Genomic DNA, 14,551 nt, shown 5'->3' on the forward strand with positions numbered 1-14,551 from the left:
GAGAATTGCACCCGTTTAAAAAGACATGTTGCTTCTTATTCAAGAGGTAGCTCCTGAACCACTCCAAGGCCCTACCACGCACTCCATAATGATGTAATTTGTTAAGTAAAATATCATGATTAATGGTGTCGAAGGCCTTGGAGAAGTCCAGGAACAAACCAATTAAATGTGAAGATTTATCGATTGAATGTGCCGCTTTTTCAATGAAACTCAATAATGCATATGTGTAGTGCTATGCTTTTCCCTAAATCCAAATTGGGAATTTGAAAATATATTATTTGATTTGAAAAAATTTATAGTTCTTTTATAAATAATCTTTTCTAGAATTTTCGACAATGTAGATAACAAAGAAATTGGGCGGTAATTATTATCATCTAATTTGTCACCCTTTTTAAACAAAGGAATGACTTTTGCTATTTTCATATGATCAATCCTGCCGGGTACCCATTCACCTCAACTGGGTCGAGTGCAGCACAGTGTGGATAAATTTCGTGCTGAAGGAAAACACGCCATGGTTAGGATTTGAACCTGCGATCCTCTGTGAGAGTCAGGACCACTAGATCATGATGCGCCCAAAAGATGCACAAGACTTGAAAGTAAAAAATCAGCGAGCAGGGCGGTCAAAAAAATTAGCGCAACAGCGTAGTGACAAAATTTGTCAAGGGGGGGGGGGGTCAATTTGACCTCCCCCCTTAAAAAAGGGTTAAATCTTTGTGCAACGCCCCCCAGAACACATTTTGCTTTTTTCATGGTCACGCTTACAAGGCATAAATTAAATCGACGGCCAGACCGTCGATGCCCCTATAACTGGCCTTTACAAAAAATGTTCAATTCACGGCCAAAAAAGCCGTGCGCTTTTTTTCTAACTGGCCGACGTGCCCTTTTTTCAAAATTGGTCATGCCCTTTCTCAGACTCAATGTAACTGTAAGATTAAAGTTTACAAAGTTCTCCCATATTTCACAAGCAAAAATACAGAAGAGAGAGAAAAAACAAAGTTAACAACTTCCCTCAATTCAAACTGCAAGCCATTTTCCGTGATTTTGTTTGATCTACACACACACACACACGCATAGTCAGCATACAGTGTACATGTACTAGCTGCTGCACGTGGCCTGGCCTACCTGCCTGTGTGGTGTGCGGCAGGCTTGCATGATCAGAGGAGATTTGCAAACTCTGAATCAAAGTGAACAATCTCGCATGATTAACAGTTTTTCCAACAAAATAATCACAAAATCGGCAGGAAATTTTTATAATTACATGTATATGGATTCTCAGATTAATGATTTGGTGATGTAGTCGGAGGAGCAAGTAATTGAGTTTTCATTACGAGATCGGTCTAGTTGTTTCGTGTTCGCATTGATAACAAGAAGACACGACAATGGGAAGAGAGATGCCTAGCCTGTGTAGGTGTGATGCCGCGATGTTTCACCTAATTTTTAAGTTTGACATTGTTCCACTTTGAAATTTTATTCGTTTCTAAAACATTTTAGTTTTCTTACAATTTTCAAATATATTATATAAAAAAAGAAGTATCAGTACGATTTTTGTTAGACGATTACATTTGTTTTGTTTGCTTGAAGTTTGAATTTTTTTCCCTCTTTAATTCTTTCTTCATTCCTTTCTTTATTGCTTTCTTTCTTTCATTTTTCTTTCTATTCTATCCTTTTTTCTTCATCCTTCTATCCTTCCTGCTTGCCTTTTTTTTGTTCTATCTTATTTCAAATCTTTCCTAGCTTTCTTTCCTGATCCTTTTTCTCTGTTAATTTTTTGTTCTTTCCTTCCTTTTCTTACTTTCCTTTTATTTCCTTTCTTCTTTCTTTCCTTAATTTTGTTTTGCTCCCTTCCTCTCCTTTTTCTTTTCATTCTTTCTGTCATTCCCTCTTTCTTCTGAAGTTCTTTCGTTCTTTTCTTGCTTTCACCCTCTCTTCGCTCCATTTCCTTTCATTCCTTTTCTTTTCCTTTCCCTTATTCTTTCTTATCTTCCTGTTTTTTTTCTTTCCCTCTTTCTTTTTTCCATTCCTTCTTTCTTCATCCTATCTTTTCTGAATTCCCTTTTCCATTCCATCTATCTTTATTTCTTATTATTTCCTAGCTTTCCTTCCTTTTTTTTATGTTCATTTATTTTCTTTATTCTTTCCTCATTTGCATGTCCCTCGTTGCTTTTCTTTCTTTCTGTCTGCCTTTCTTTTTTTTCCTTCTTTTTTTAATTCATTTTTTTTATTTCCTTCATTCTTTCTTTTCTTAAAATTTTCTTTGCTTCCTTTTCCCTTCCTCTCCCTTTTCTTTTTGTTCTTTCTCTCCTTCTATTATTTTCTTTCTTTTTTCATTCTCTCCTTCCTCTCTTTCATCCTTTATTTCATTCTTTTTCCTTTTTGTTATTCCCTTCCTTCCTTCCTTCCTCCCTTCCTGTTTTTCTTCTTTCTTTTTCTCAAAGAATGAAGGAAACATTTTTCTTTCCATCATTCCTTCATTCATCCTCCGTTTTTTTCTTACTCTCTTATTTTCTTTCTCTCCTTTTTTCTTTCAAACATTCATTCATCTTCCCTTCCTTTTTTCTTTTTTCATTTATTTCAAAGAATGAAGGAACCTTTTTTCTTTCCTTTATTATTTCTTTCATCCTTCTTTTATTCTAACTTTCTTTCTTTTCACGGTTTTTCCCTTCAATTTCTTTACTTCATTTTTCCCCTTCATTTTTTCTTTCTTTCTTCTCCATTCATCTGTTTTCTTTGTCTCCTTCATTCTTTATTTCACCCATTTGTTCCTTTCCTTTTCTTTCTTTTTTTTCCTTTCTTTATATTTTTCTTTCTTCATTTCTTTCTTTCTTCCTTTATAATTATTTTCAGTGACTCCCTTTTTTATTTTGTGCCACGGTCACAAAAGTACATGAAAATATATGAGAGAGGAAATCATTCACATAGCATATCAACAAACTAATTTCGGTCATGGCCAGCAAAATAAAATAACTTTGAAAAAAAAAATACATTTTTACAAATACAAGGTACATCAGTTCATGTTAAAAAGAGGAAAAAGGCAATGGTACATGTCCATAGAACAGCACTTCTTTTCTTTAAATGGTAAAATCTTGTTATGAAATATTTTTTTGGGGGCAAGTGAAATATATATTCGGGCAAGTATTTTCCAACTATTTAGAAATAAAAAAGGTTATGTAGCATCCTGTACAAGATTAAGTACATTAGACATCTAAAAGAAAGGATACCGAAAAAAAATGGCCTTCGAAGCCCTTCTTTGAAAAAGATTTTGGCCTTGGTGCCCTTTGTAGTGGCCTTGGTGCCCTAAAAAATAGGAGGCATTTCAAGGCCAAACTGGCCTTGCCCTAAAAATGACGAAATTTAAGGCCTGCGCTTACATAGATAAATGCATAGAAACATACATCAACCACAAACTGTAAAGAGTTGTATATGACAAGTCCCGCCCAAACCAATTGCAAGCCATAGCTATCTTACCCTTTACTCTTTGATTTGAGACCGCATGTGGTAGCAAGGCGATGGATGTAAGCCCTCTCATTGTTACTGAAAGATGCAGGAAACTCCAATACTACAAGACAAAGCAGAAGAAAATCCAAATGACATTTGCACCACTTAAAGTTTAGATACTCTAATATACAAGCACAGCTTCGAATGGAATTCATTTCAGTAATACATTAACACAGCCATTAACACAGCCATCCCCTAAATCGAAAATATTATGAAATGAAAATGTACAGATTGTTTTATTTTTAGGCTTATAAATCCAGCTCCAATGAAATGCTAGATATTACTACTATGGTACTAATAATTTATTCAATTATTGGTATAGATAAAGATCAACAAACAGTACTGGTTAAAAGGGTCAACTTCACTATTTATTTTATGTACAGAGAAGAAATATGAACAAATGACTGAAAGAACTTTAAAAACAAACAAAAAATATTCTGAATACTAACTGACCTGTCTCTGATTCATCATGTCTGAATTGTTGGATTGCAATGTCTACTGAAATCTTGAACTCCTCCCCAACACATATCTCTTTCTTTGGCTTTCTAGATTTACCTCTCCCTCTGTCTCCCATCGTTGATTAATCTGTATTTAAAAAAAAGTCAGTTTCAAAATATTGTGACCATTTAGATTTTAATACTCCAATTACGAGATCAAATAGAATTATTCAAAGATATGTAATAAAACACGGAGCTTGCGGGAGCGCCATAGGAATTGTACATCGACCGCGCACCAAATGTTGGAACAATTAAGTATTTTGACCTGATAATGATATTGCAAAATTGATATCCGTCCAATGTCACGCCAACATCCCAATGTTGACAATGGGGAAATATCAGGAAAGTGTCAAAATATAAATGTTGGGCCAAGGTTAGAATCTAGACTCTTTACAATATCGAAAAGGTAGTGTTTAGCAAAAACATAAATCAAATGTCAACAATGTCGTCAATCGCGAATGTTGGCAATTGGTCAAAAATATAAAGTTGGGCCAATGTAACCTCATTATGATTTTGCAAAATTGATATCCGTCCAACATCACAACAGAATCACAATGTTGACAATTAGGGAAAGGTTGGAAAAGTATCAAAATATGAAATAATGTTGGGCAAACTTTGACCTCTTAAGAGGTCATGAAGTTGGGCCAACATCAGTACAAAGTCAACAATGTCGTCAGTTGGGAAATGTTGGCAAATTGTCAAAACACAATGTTGGGCAACAGTAAATGTTTTTGACCTAATATATCGTCAAATTTATATCCATCCAACTTCTTGCCAACATCACAATTTTGACAACAGGGAAAGGTCTGGAAAGAGTTAAAACATAAATGATGGCCAACATTAAAATCTTGATTTTTTTAATGATGTCGTTAAAGAAAGTAGAGTTGAACCAACATCAATACAACGTCAACATTTTCGTCAGTCGCGAAATGTTGGCAAATGGTCAAAACACAACATTGGGCTGCATTAAATATTTTGACCTAATTATTATTTTTTTTGGCTTTATTTTTGTAAAACAACCATAATTGGTCTTCTATATTCATTTCATTTCGAAGTAATACATTTGCATCATTCTTTAACATTTGCCTCCATTTCTGGAGATAGATACATGGTTTTCTAGATTTTACATGCTTCTCTATTTCAAAAAGATAACAGGTAAAACAAAATATCAATTAGTCTTCTAATTGTTATTTTTCTCTTGGATTCATTTCCAACAATCCTGGAAACAAAAACTTTGCAAGAAATATTTTTGAATACTCTTTTCAACTTTTTCCAAAACATTAATTGCAACTATGTTACAAGAAAAAAACATATGCATAGGCCTACAATCACCTCCTTTATTTTGACGAAATTATGATAGATATCGCAAAATTGATGTCCGTCCAACATCTCGGAAACATCACAATATTGACAAAGGGGAAAACTTGGTAAAGTGTCAACAAATATTGGACCAACGTTGTGACTTTGACTTCTTTACGACGTCACAAAAGTATTGTTGGGCGAATATCAGTACAAAGTCAACAATTTTGTCAGTCGCGAAAATAATTTTGGCAAATGGAAAACATACCTTGTTCAGCCAATGTAAATACTTTGACCTGATTATGACATCGCAAAACTTATATTCGACCATTAACATTGCGCCAACATCACAGAGTTGACATTTAGACAAAGTCTGGAAAGTGTCAAAATATAAATGTTGGGCCAAGATTAAAATCTAGACATTTTTATGATGTCCCAAAAGTAGCGTTGAGCCAATGTTAATACAATGTCAACAATATCATCAGTCATGATATGTTGGCAAATGGTAAAACAACAAAGTTTGGCATTGTAATTTTTGACCCGATTATGATATCGCAAACGTTAATATCTGTCCAACATCTCACCACATCGCAGAGTAGAAATTGTGGTATGGCAAAACTAAAATATTGGGCCAACATCAATACAACATTATGAATATCGTAATTTGCGAAATGTTGGCAAAATAACGTTTGGTCAATGAAATTACTTACATGTAGACCTCAGTGATTATGATATATATGGCAAAAATTATCAAAATAACAGCACTAGTGTTGACAACATTTGAATATAGTTCGTTTCATAGTTGTAGGTCAGTCAGCAATGAAATTCTCCTTACACTGTACATCATTATAATCAAGAATATATTTTTACCTGTCCGGAATTATGATGTAATTTGTCACGCACGAAAATAAAAGGGGTAAATATTAGATCTCTAGATCTAGATCTATATGCGGCAAGTGCAATGCAAAGAAAACGGTTGGAAAATAGGGTCTATGAAATAATTTTATCATATTCATGATTTTCATAATATTTGGACTACCAAGTGCAAATTTTTTTTGAAAATGTATTTTCTCTAGTTGTCATTTTTAAAGCACTGAAATGAAGGTGTCCGGCAATAGGAAACACTGCCATACACGTATACACTCGGCCTACGCCGGCTACGGCAGGCCAACGCCAGCGACCCAGGGCCAGGCTCACGGCGGAGTATATGGATGAAGCAGGGACTCAGTTTTATGATTATGAGGGGAGAAATAAAAAGCTCTCCTAAAACTTTTAAGGGGAACATTAGGGGAGCACTACAAAATCTCTTGTCCGATTTCAAAATGGATGGAGGAACATACACTAAGTTACAACCCACAACCAAAGGAGACAAACCATCAGATATAGATCTATGCAATACTTATCTTATTGAACTTTTAAATGTCATTCTTGCAAATGTTATTGCTTACAACATAATTATGTTATTTACAAAACCTTGACAGAGAATGAGGTTTTCAAGGTGGACTCTAACAGTTTGATCATTGACTGACACTCTTGTTAATGTTAAGCAATTGCTGAGGCGAGTGATAAATCGCTCTACCAAAAATGGATTACGAGAGCGGTAGCGATTGATCACTCTCACTCCCCTTAAAACCGAGTCCCTGGATGAAGGTCTATCGTGTGACACAGAAATCCTGACATCAAGATACAAACTGGACCCTCAAAAAAAGGAAAAGTTTTACCTCAGACTCAGTCTGACTCTGTCGCGTTCGTTCTCGCAATCTCGGTATCGATCAGGACATTGCCAATGAGCCATTTTTGTATTCAATTGACAGAAAGAATTACTGAACTTTTCTTTTTTTTGCATATAATCGAGGTAAGTGCATAATCTATTTTTCCCCTTTTTATTTGGAGTGCTATTGCGATCCCAATCTACCCCATTTTGGAGAGTATAGTCACGTATTGTATTACCGACACTATCATATTTCCGGACGCACATATTACTGCGTACGAAATCAATTTCGTACCGTAAGACTTCCGCAGTTCAATTTCACAGGTCAATTCAAAGAAAAAGATTGGAAAAACAAAGCCAAAAAATCAAACTTTTACCTTATTTTTCTCTAAAATGACAGAAAATGCTTAAAATATCATATAACATAGTTTTGCATTAAAAATTGATCCCAATTGATATATTTTCTGATGGAAATATGGACCTGATTTGCAGAATTTCAATCTCGTCCGCTCCTTGATCAGATCGTCGACGGCTAGTTCTCAAGGTACCCAGTACCGTACCCGGACGTGCGCGAGGTTTATCGTGATACTAGAGAGCCGTTGACGATCGACAGCGCATCGATAGAACTTGGTGACTGAGCGTCACGATATGAACGAGCATAATACTGGAAAGTGTAAAATAAAATTAGTTAGCAAACACAAATTTATTACAAAGATCTGCTCAAAGTCAAATTGTAAATTTTTTGTTTGCTTTCTTAGATTTTTTAGAAGCAAACAAAACTTAGATTAGTTAGAATTTACTCATTATGATATATGATGAAAAAAAACACACCAATTCTTTCTTACATCATTATATAAATTATAATCAAGAATATTTTTACCCGTCTGGCGCGCGTCCAGAATTATAATGTAATTTGTCAAGCACGAAAATAATTGTTTTTCGTGGAGGGGTATGCGGCAAGTGCGGTGCAACTGCAAAGAAAACGGTTGGAAAATATAAAAAATAATTTTATCATATTCATAATTTTCATATTTGGAATAGCAAGTGCTAATTTTTCTTGATTGTATTTCCTCTAGTTGTCATTTTAAAGCACTGAAATAAAGGTGGCCGGCAATAGGATACACACTGCCATATTAATTATCCTAAGGCTATGGCTATGACTTATGAGTATGACGTCTGCCTCGTAATTATACACGGACGAGTCCTGGGCTCCGGCCCGCGAAGCGGGCCGTAGCTCCCTGGGTTAACGGCGGGGAAGGAAGCTAGGCACGGCAACGATTGAACGAGTATTTAATAAAACGTTTACGGTTTAGAGAATACAGGCATACAGCTATTAACGTTGCAGTTAGCTGCTGGTTGATTTTACTCACCCGTATACATGAAATTCAAAGTTGTCATAAACTCCTCAATATAATCTTGCTAGCTAGCTTACTGTTCATTCTTTTGCAGTCTAGTCAGCAGCACCATTCGGGTGGCCAGCTCGAGGTCATCTGAGGTCACCTTGATTTTTGATCCCAGCGCCTCGCGCGTAAATTACTTGTTGTAACTTGTAGTTGTACGGTACTTGTCTGCATGCGTACTTTTTTTCTCTAGCTGTTCTCTTTCTTTCTTTCTGTCTTACTGTCTTTCTTTATTTATTTCTCTCTCTTTCTTTCTTTCTTTCTTTATACTTTCTTCCTTCCGTCCTTCCTTCCTTCGTTCGTTCGTTCGTTCGTTCCTTCCATCCTTCGTTCCTTCCTTCCTTTCTTCCTTCCTTCCTTCGTTCCTTCCATCCTTCCTTCCTTTCTTCCTTCCTTCCTTCCTTCCTTAATTCCTTCCTTTCTTTCTTTCTTTCTTTCTTCTTTCCTTCCTTTCCTCCTTCCTTCCTTCCCTTCCTTCCCTCGATTCCTCCTTTCTTTCTTTCTTTCTTTTCTTTCTTTCTTTCTTTCTTCCTTCCTTCCTTTAATCTTTCTTTCTTTCTGCATATGTATCAATGTAGGCCTATATATAGGGCAGAGATATTGTGCAAAAACTTTTATTCCATCGGGTAAAGCATGTACATGTATCTCATTTGGTGTAGTTTGGTTATGGTTATAGTGTTCTACTAATAAACTTTTATGAGCCATCATTTTATGGCCTATTTCATTGTTTTACTCATTATTTTCTTGTTTCTAATGCATAACTGGAAAGTACGGTGGTAAATAAACAATAAAACTGTAATCCATGCATATATATTATGCAAATAAGCTGATCACATGATCCCAATTGGATGAAGTGAAACCATTGAAACCAATTGAATCCAATAGTAGTTGTCCCAATTGAAACCAATTCATGGCTATTTGTCTCAGTTGAACCCAATTTACTATCTGTCCCACCAATTCGGGGACCAAGCGGCCCAGTGGGTCCAATTAAAATGAGTCAGATACCAATTGGGCATTTGGGCAATTGCCCAATTTTATTGGGGACAAATTGAAGACCCATTTCAGACACATTGGGACCAATTGGTCCCATTAGACATCATTGGTCCCCCATTGAATTCAAATGGGCCAGTTTGCCCAATTGAGACCGATTGCATGACCCTACAATAGGAACTCGACTGGTATCTAATTTGGACCCGATTGGACCTAATTTTTGTTTGTTTCTTTGAAGGGGTATAGTCCTAATAGTCACTTCTAAGCTTTGTATATATATATATATATATAATATCATAAGCCTTATATAAAAAGTGCGAATTTTTTGTTTATTTTATGTATTGTCTTAAAATTCAAACATTTTGGGCAATGTTTATGATCCTAAACGAGATGTGTATCCAACTAAATTATTGCTGCGAACGCGAAGCGTGATCGAGCAGAAATTTTTAATATACGTTTTTATCTGATAAAAAAGGCAGCTTGTTAGCCATATGTCAACTATAATGCAAGCGCGAGCTGAAAATGTTAACATTTTTACCTGAAGAATGGAAGAGGATATAAAGTATAAAAGTAAATAATTAATGCGAGCGCGAAGCGCGAGCTGAAAAATTCGAGATTTAAACCTAAAAATGGGACACTCTATTCATATTTTGTTTAGATCATGAAAAGGATGAGTAATCTTCCTACATTAATAATGCGTGTGCAAAGCGCGAGCAGAATTTTTTAAATCTATTTTTAATATTCGTTTTGATCTGATAAAAAATAATCTGTTAACGGCTGCTTGTTAGCCATGAAGACGTTACATACTTAACTTTCAAATAATGCGAGCGCGAAGCGCGAGCTGAAAATATTTTTGACATTTTTACCTGAAGAATGGAAATTCTAAGCACTTTTTGTAATCGTGAAAAGGATAAGTATATACTGATGCGAGCGCAAAGCGCGAGCGGAAAATTATGGACACTCTATTCACGTTTTGTAAATCATGAAAAGGATGAGTAATTGGACATTTTCTTACATTAATAATGCGAACGCAAAGCGCGAGCTGACAATTTTTGATATTGTGATCTGAAACTGGATAAATACTTAAATAGAAAACAAGCTGCGTATCTGAATACACGCGTGTTCAGATTTCGACCTAGAATTTGGGTATTCTATATACTTTTCTTATCATGAAAATCAATAAATCGAGCGCAAAGCGCGAGCTAAAAATATATGATATTCCGATCTGAAAAAAGGGTCAATTTAAGCTCTGTATTTCAAGCACTCTGTGGGATAATTGTGAGGTGGATATGGATCACAGTTAAAAAAGAGCTGATATGTTTCATTATTATTAATTTGAGTTTTGACATAGGACCGGGACATTATATAAGCCTAGGACATTATATGAAAATGATGACTATATATATCTTCCTATTTCTCTTCCTAAGCATGAGAGCGCGAAATCTGTTAATATTATGGCGTGAAAACTGGACATTTAAAGCACTTTTGTAATGAATAAGATGCATGAGTTAATATCTTTCAACAATCAATGCTAGCGGAAATCGCGAACCTAAATTTTTTGATAAACTGTCACCAAATGGGGATTTTAAGTATATAGTTTGTTCTAGAATTAATATTGAGATATACATAACTCACCAATCAAAATGCGAGCGTGCAGCGCTAGCTGATACGTTTTGACAATCTGACCTTAATAGGGATATTTTGATAACTTTATGGAATACAGGAAAATAATAGGTACCTGACAAATCAAATTTTGCGAGCGCGCAGCGCAAGCAGAAAATGCTAATATTCAGACCATTAAAAATAATTTTTACAGAGCACTTTTTAAAAATCAATTTGTAAATCAAACAAAATAATGAAAGTTCAATTTCCGAGCTGAAATATGTTTTGTATATTGACTTCCAAATTTTATATTTTAAGCTCTATATTGAGCAAGATATGTAACCTAAAAGGCAATGCGAGCGCGAAGCGCGAGCAAAAAATTTATATCCCGACATAAAAGATTAAAAAAAATTATTTTCCAAGTTTTCCCCTCATCTTATTTTATTCACTCGTCTTCCTCCTCTTACGTTTCCCTTTCTTTTTTCTCCTCTCTTTTCCCTTCTTTTTCTTTCTCATTTTTGTTCCCCTTTTTTTGCTCCGCCAATAGGGGGGGGGGGCGGCCCCCTCGGGGCCCCCCTGGATCCGCCTATGAAAACCAACGGAAAATTTAAGGGTGTTCAATAGGTTTCAATTGGAATTTTGTCCTGGGAATTCCTTCCTTTCTTTCATTTTTTTTCTTCCTTCCTTCCTTTGATCCTAATTCCTTCCTTCCTAGGGTCTTTCTTTCTTAATTCTTTCTTTAATTGGCTCTATTTAGGGGCTATATGGCTTAATTCCTCTTTCTTTATTTAAATTCTTCATTTCCTTCTATATCGATCCTTTCTTTCATTTTCTGTCATTCTTTCTTTCACTTTCCCAGCTAGCATGCAAATCTGCATTGGGCCAAAATATTGATCTGTAAATTGTGACATAAGCTGATTACGTTTCTCTTTATTTTTACCATTACAGGTCTATATTTTATCAACACTATAAATTTCTTGCGTGCTATTGCTTGGATATCAATTTTCGATATCGTAATCAGGTTAAAATATTTACGTTTGCCTAACATACAGTGCGTCCCCCAAAAAACTATACAGTTTTGAAATGGCTGCCAAATAAAATATATCACTTTGGGGGGAGAGACTTATAATATGGAAAGCCAATAAAGTCAACTTTCAAATGACACCAAAAAGTTCGAAAACTATTCATGCTTGAGCGAGCACTGCCAACTGAAACAAAGGGTAAGAAAATTAGGCTTGGCCGGAATTAGCCTTTAAATTTTTGTCAGTTTTTGAGAGGCAAATCCTTTGGAACTTGCTAAGGGTGTTGTGATGAATTAATGATCAACCATGACTAGTTTTGGTTGTTTAAGCAAAGTTTTCCAACTTGTTGGGGCCATTTGAAAGTTGACTTTATTGGTTTCCATATCTGTGTTTTCCCCAAAAGTAAAATATTTTTATTTGGCAGCCATTTAAAAAGTGTATATATTTTTTTTGAGGGGGGACGCACTGTAGTTTTTGCGATACGTTGCCAATATGGATAAATGCCGACATTGACGTGGTGTTTGTTCAGTTGGGACCTTTCGCAATCCTCACGGACGCTAATATTAGGGTCCCCTAACACAAAAGTTAACGCTTAATCATACACTTGATTTTTAAGATTGAATGTGCATTATAGTCAATAGAATCAAACGTAGAAAACTGCTCTACAATCAATGCTAAACTTTGTGTTACAGGGGGGTTACAGGCCCTACAGATCTGCTTTTCGTGTGCAAAATCCTTTTCTGCGACACTCGCACCATACATAGCATGTATATTACGACTGATGGTTTGAGATATTCGAAATGAAGACCTAAAATAGATTATGACATGGATAAGAAAGTGGTTTTTCAAACAAATCGAGTACATATTGAGTGAGGAAAAACTTACTGAATGAAGGCTTAGATATAGATCATTACAGTCCATCGAATCGATATTACATTTAATGTGGATTATTGGTGTATCACTGGCAATTGATTTCATGGGTCAGATCAACCTCTCCAGCCGAACATTTCGCGTGAGTTGATATGTGCACACCATTATGTAATACATTTGAACTCGTTTCTTTTTGTTTCTTTTGTTTATTCCTTCTACACAAACGATATGCCTCTCGCACACGATGTAATGGGCATTATGTTTTACTTCCCCCAGAAATGGGGATTAGATTCAAATTCCGGGGGGACCACTTCCATTAATGAGTGGATACCAGGCACGACCATGGGGTTTCGAAAAATACCCTAAACAAGCTGGGAAGTAATTCTTTTCCAGATTATGAAAATGCATCTCTTAACAAGAATTTGGCTTGTGAAACCCTACAAGTATTGGATATCCCTTTTTTGTCAGCATTTTAAACATCGTTTTGACACCCTTATAACGTTACATAGGCCTATACGTAACGTACCTGCCCACTCTGTCCCCTTTTACGCGTGGTCGCTCCTGGGATCCACTAATCAATGGAAGTGGGCCCCCCGGGCGGCCTCTCGAGCTCTAGGAGGAGTCAAATGTGGCTTTGGAAAGTCGTCCTCAATGAGATATATCGCTGTTACCATAGTAGCAACCAAAATTTTGCACACGAAACGCATATTGAATGTTTCCGTCGCAGATGCGAAACGAAAAAAAAATCTCATGTCACACAATTTGCATTGCAGGACGACCATGATGACGGGCCCAAAAAGTCTCTTCCAAAATCAACTTACGTCGTAAATAAGCGTGCGCGTCCTCAAACGAAAGGTCCGGAGTGTCGGCTCACCGACAGCGATGTTGCCGATATTGGCATGCTATAATAGCTGGGTTTGTCTTCCTTTCTCGACCAAGATCTCTCTTAAATTTCCTTCTTCTTTATAACTTTTTTTTTTTTTCTCTCCCTCATTCCTCTCTTTCTATTGTCTGCCTTTCTTTAATTTTTTTTCTCTCTTAACTCCTTAATTCCTCCCTTCCTACTTTCTTTCTAAGCTTTCTTCCTGTTCTGTCGTCCTCTATAAAAATGTGTCTAACTTCTGCCTCTATTCCATTTTTCATCCGTTTTTTTTTTCTGAATTATTTTTTTTTTCTTCATTTTTTCTCCCCTATATCCCTTTCGTACTTCTCTTTCTTCATTCTTTCTTTTATCCTGGATTTCCCCCCTTATTTCTTTCTTTATTATCTCTTTGTTTTATATGTTTCCTTTCTTTCCGTTTCCTTTATTTCTCACAATCTCATTTATACTTAAAAAAGGGTTCTTTCTTTAATAATATCTAAGCTCCCACTCTTTCTTTTGGGGAAGGGGTACATTATCAGCTGCAATCAATTTTCGGTGAGATAGAAAGAATTTTAGAGTTGAATGGTCTCCACAACGTCCAATATATATATATATATATAATATAATTGTGATTATTTCTGTCCTTGACGATGAACATATATAAATACATATATATATAAAGGATCGATAGACATAGCAAAGATACTCATATCAGAAAAAAACCCACTATTCATAAAGGCATCAACAATAACCACCAACAAAGACAAAGGACAAATCAAAATTTACAAATATGTGACAAGTAG

The 14,551-nt window shown here is 35.6% G+C and overlaps 1 protein-coding gene across 3 annotated transcripts in view; it reads right to left on the minus strand.

Moving 5' to 3' along the window:
• The window catches only part of LOC129261602 (3'-5' RNA helicase YTHDC2-like), a 37,839-nt gene extending 29,267 nt beyond the window's left edge, over positions 1-8,572 (minus strand). Inside the window, exons 1-3 of one of the 3 annotated variants that reach the window (XM_064100163.1) lie at positions 8,373-8,572; positions 3,949-4,080; positions 3,466-3,556 (exon numbers count right to left, since the gene is read on the minus strand). In XM_064100163.1, coding sequence (XP_063956233.1) covers positions 3,466-3,556; positions 3,949-4,069 — 212 coding nt within the window. In that variant the 5' untranslated portion in view covers positions 4,070-4,080; positions 8,373-8,572. Of the gene's footprint in view, positions 1-3,465; positions 3,557-3,948; positions 4,081-7,483; positions 7,560-8,372 lie in introns of those variants that run through there. The other 2 variants (XM_064100161.1, XM_064100162.1) reach the window with 2 other exon arrangements.
• Positions 8,573-14,551: the final 5,979 nt, after the last annotated feature.

This window comes from Lytechinus pictus, chromosome 5, assembly GCF_037042905.1.
Source record: "Lytechinus pictus isolate F3 Inbred chromosome 5, Lp3.0, whole genome shotgun sequence".
Taxonomy (NCBI): Eukaryota; Metazoa; Echinodermata; class Echinoidea; order Temnopleuroida; family Toxopneustidae; genus Lytechinus; species Lytechinus pictus.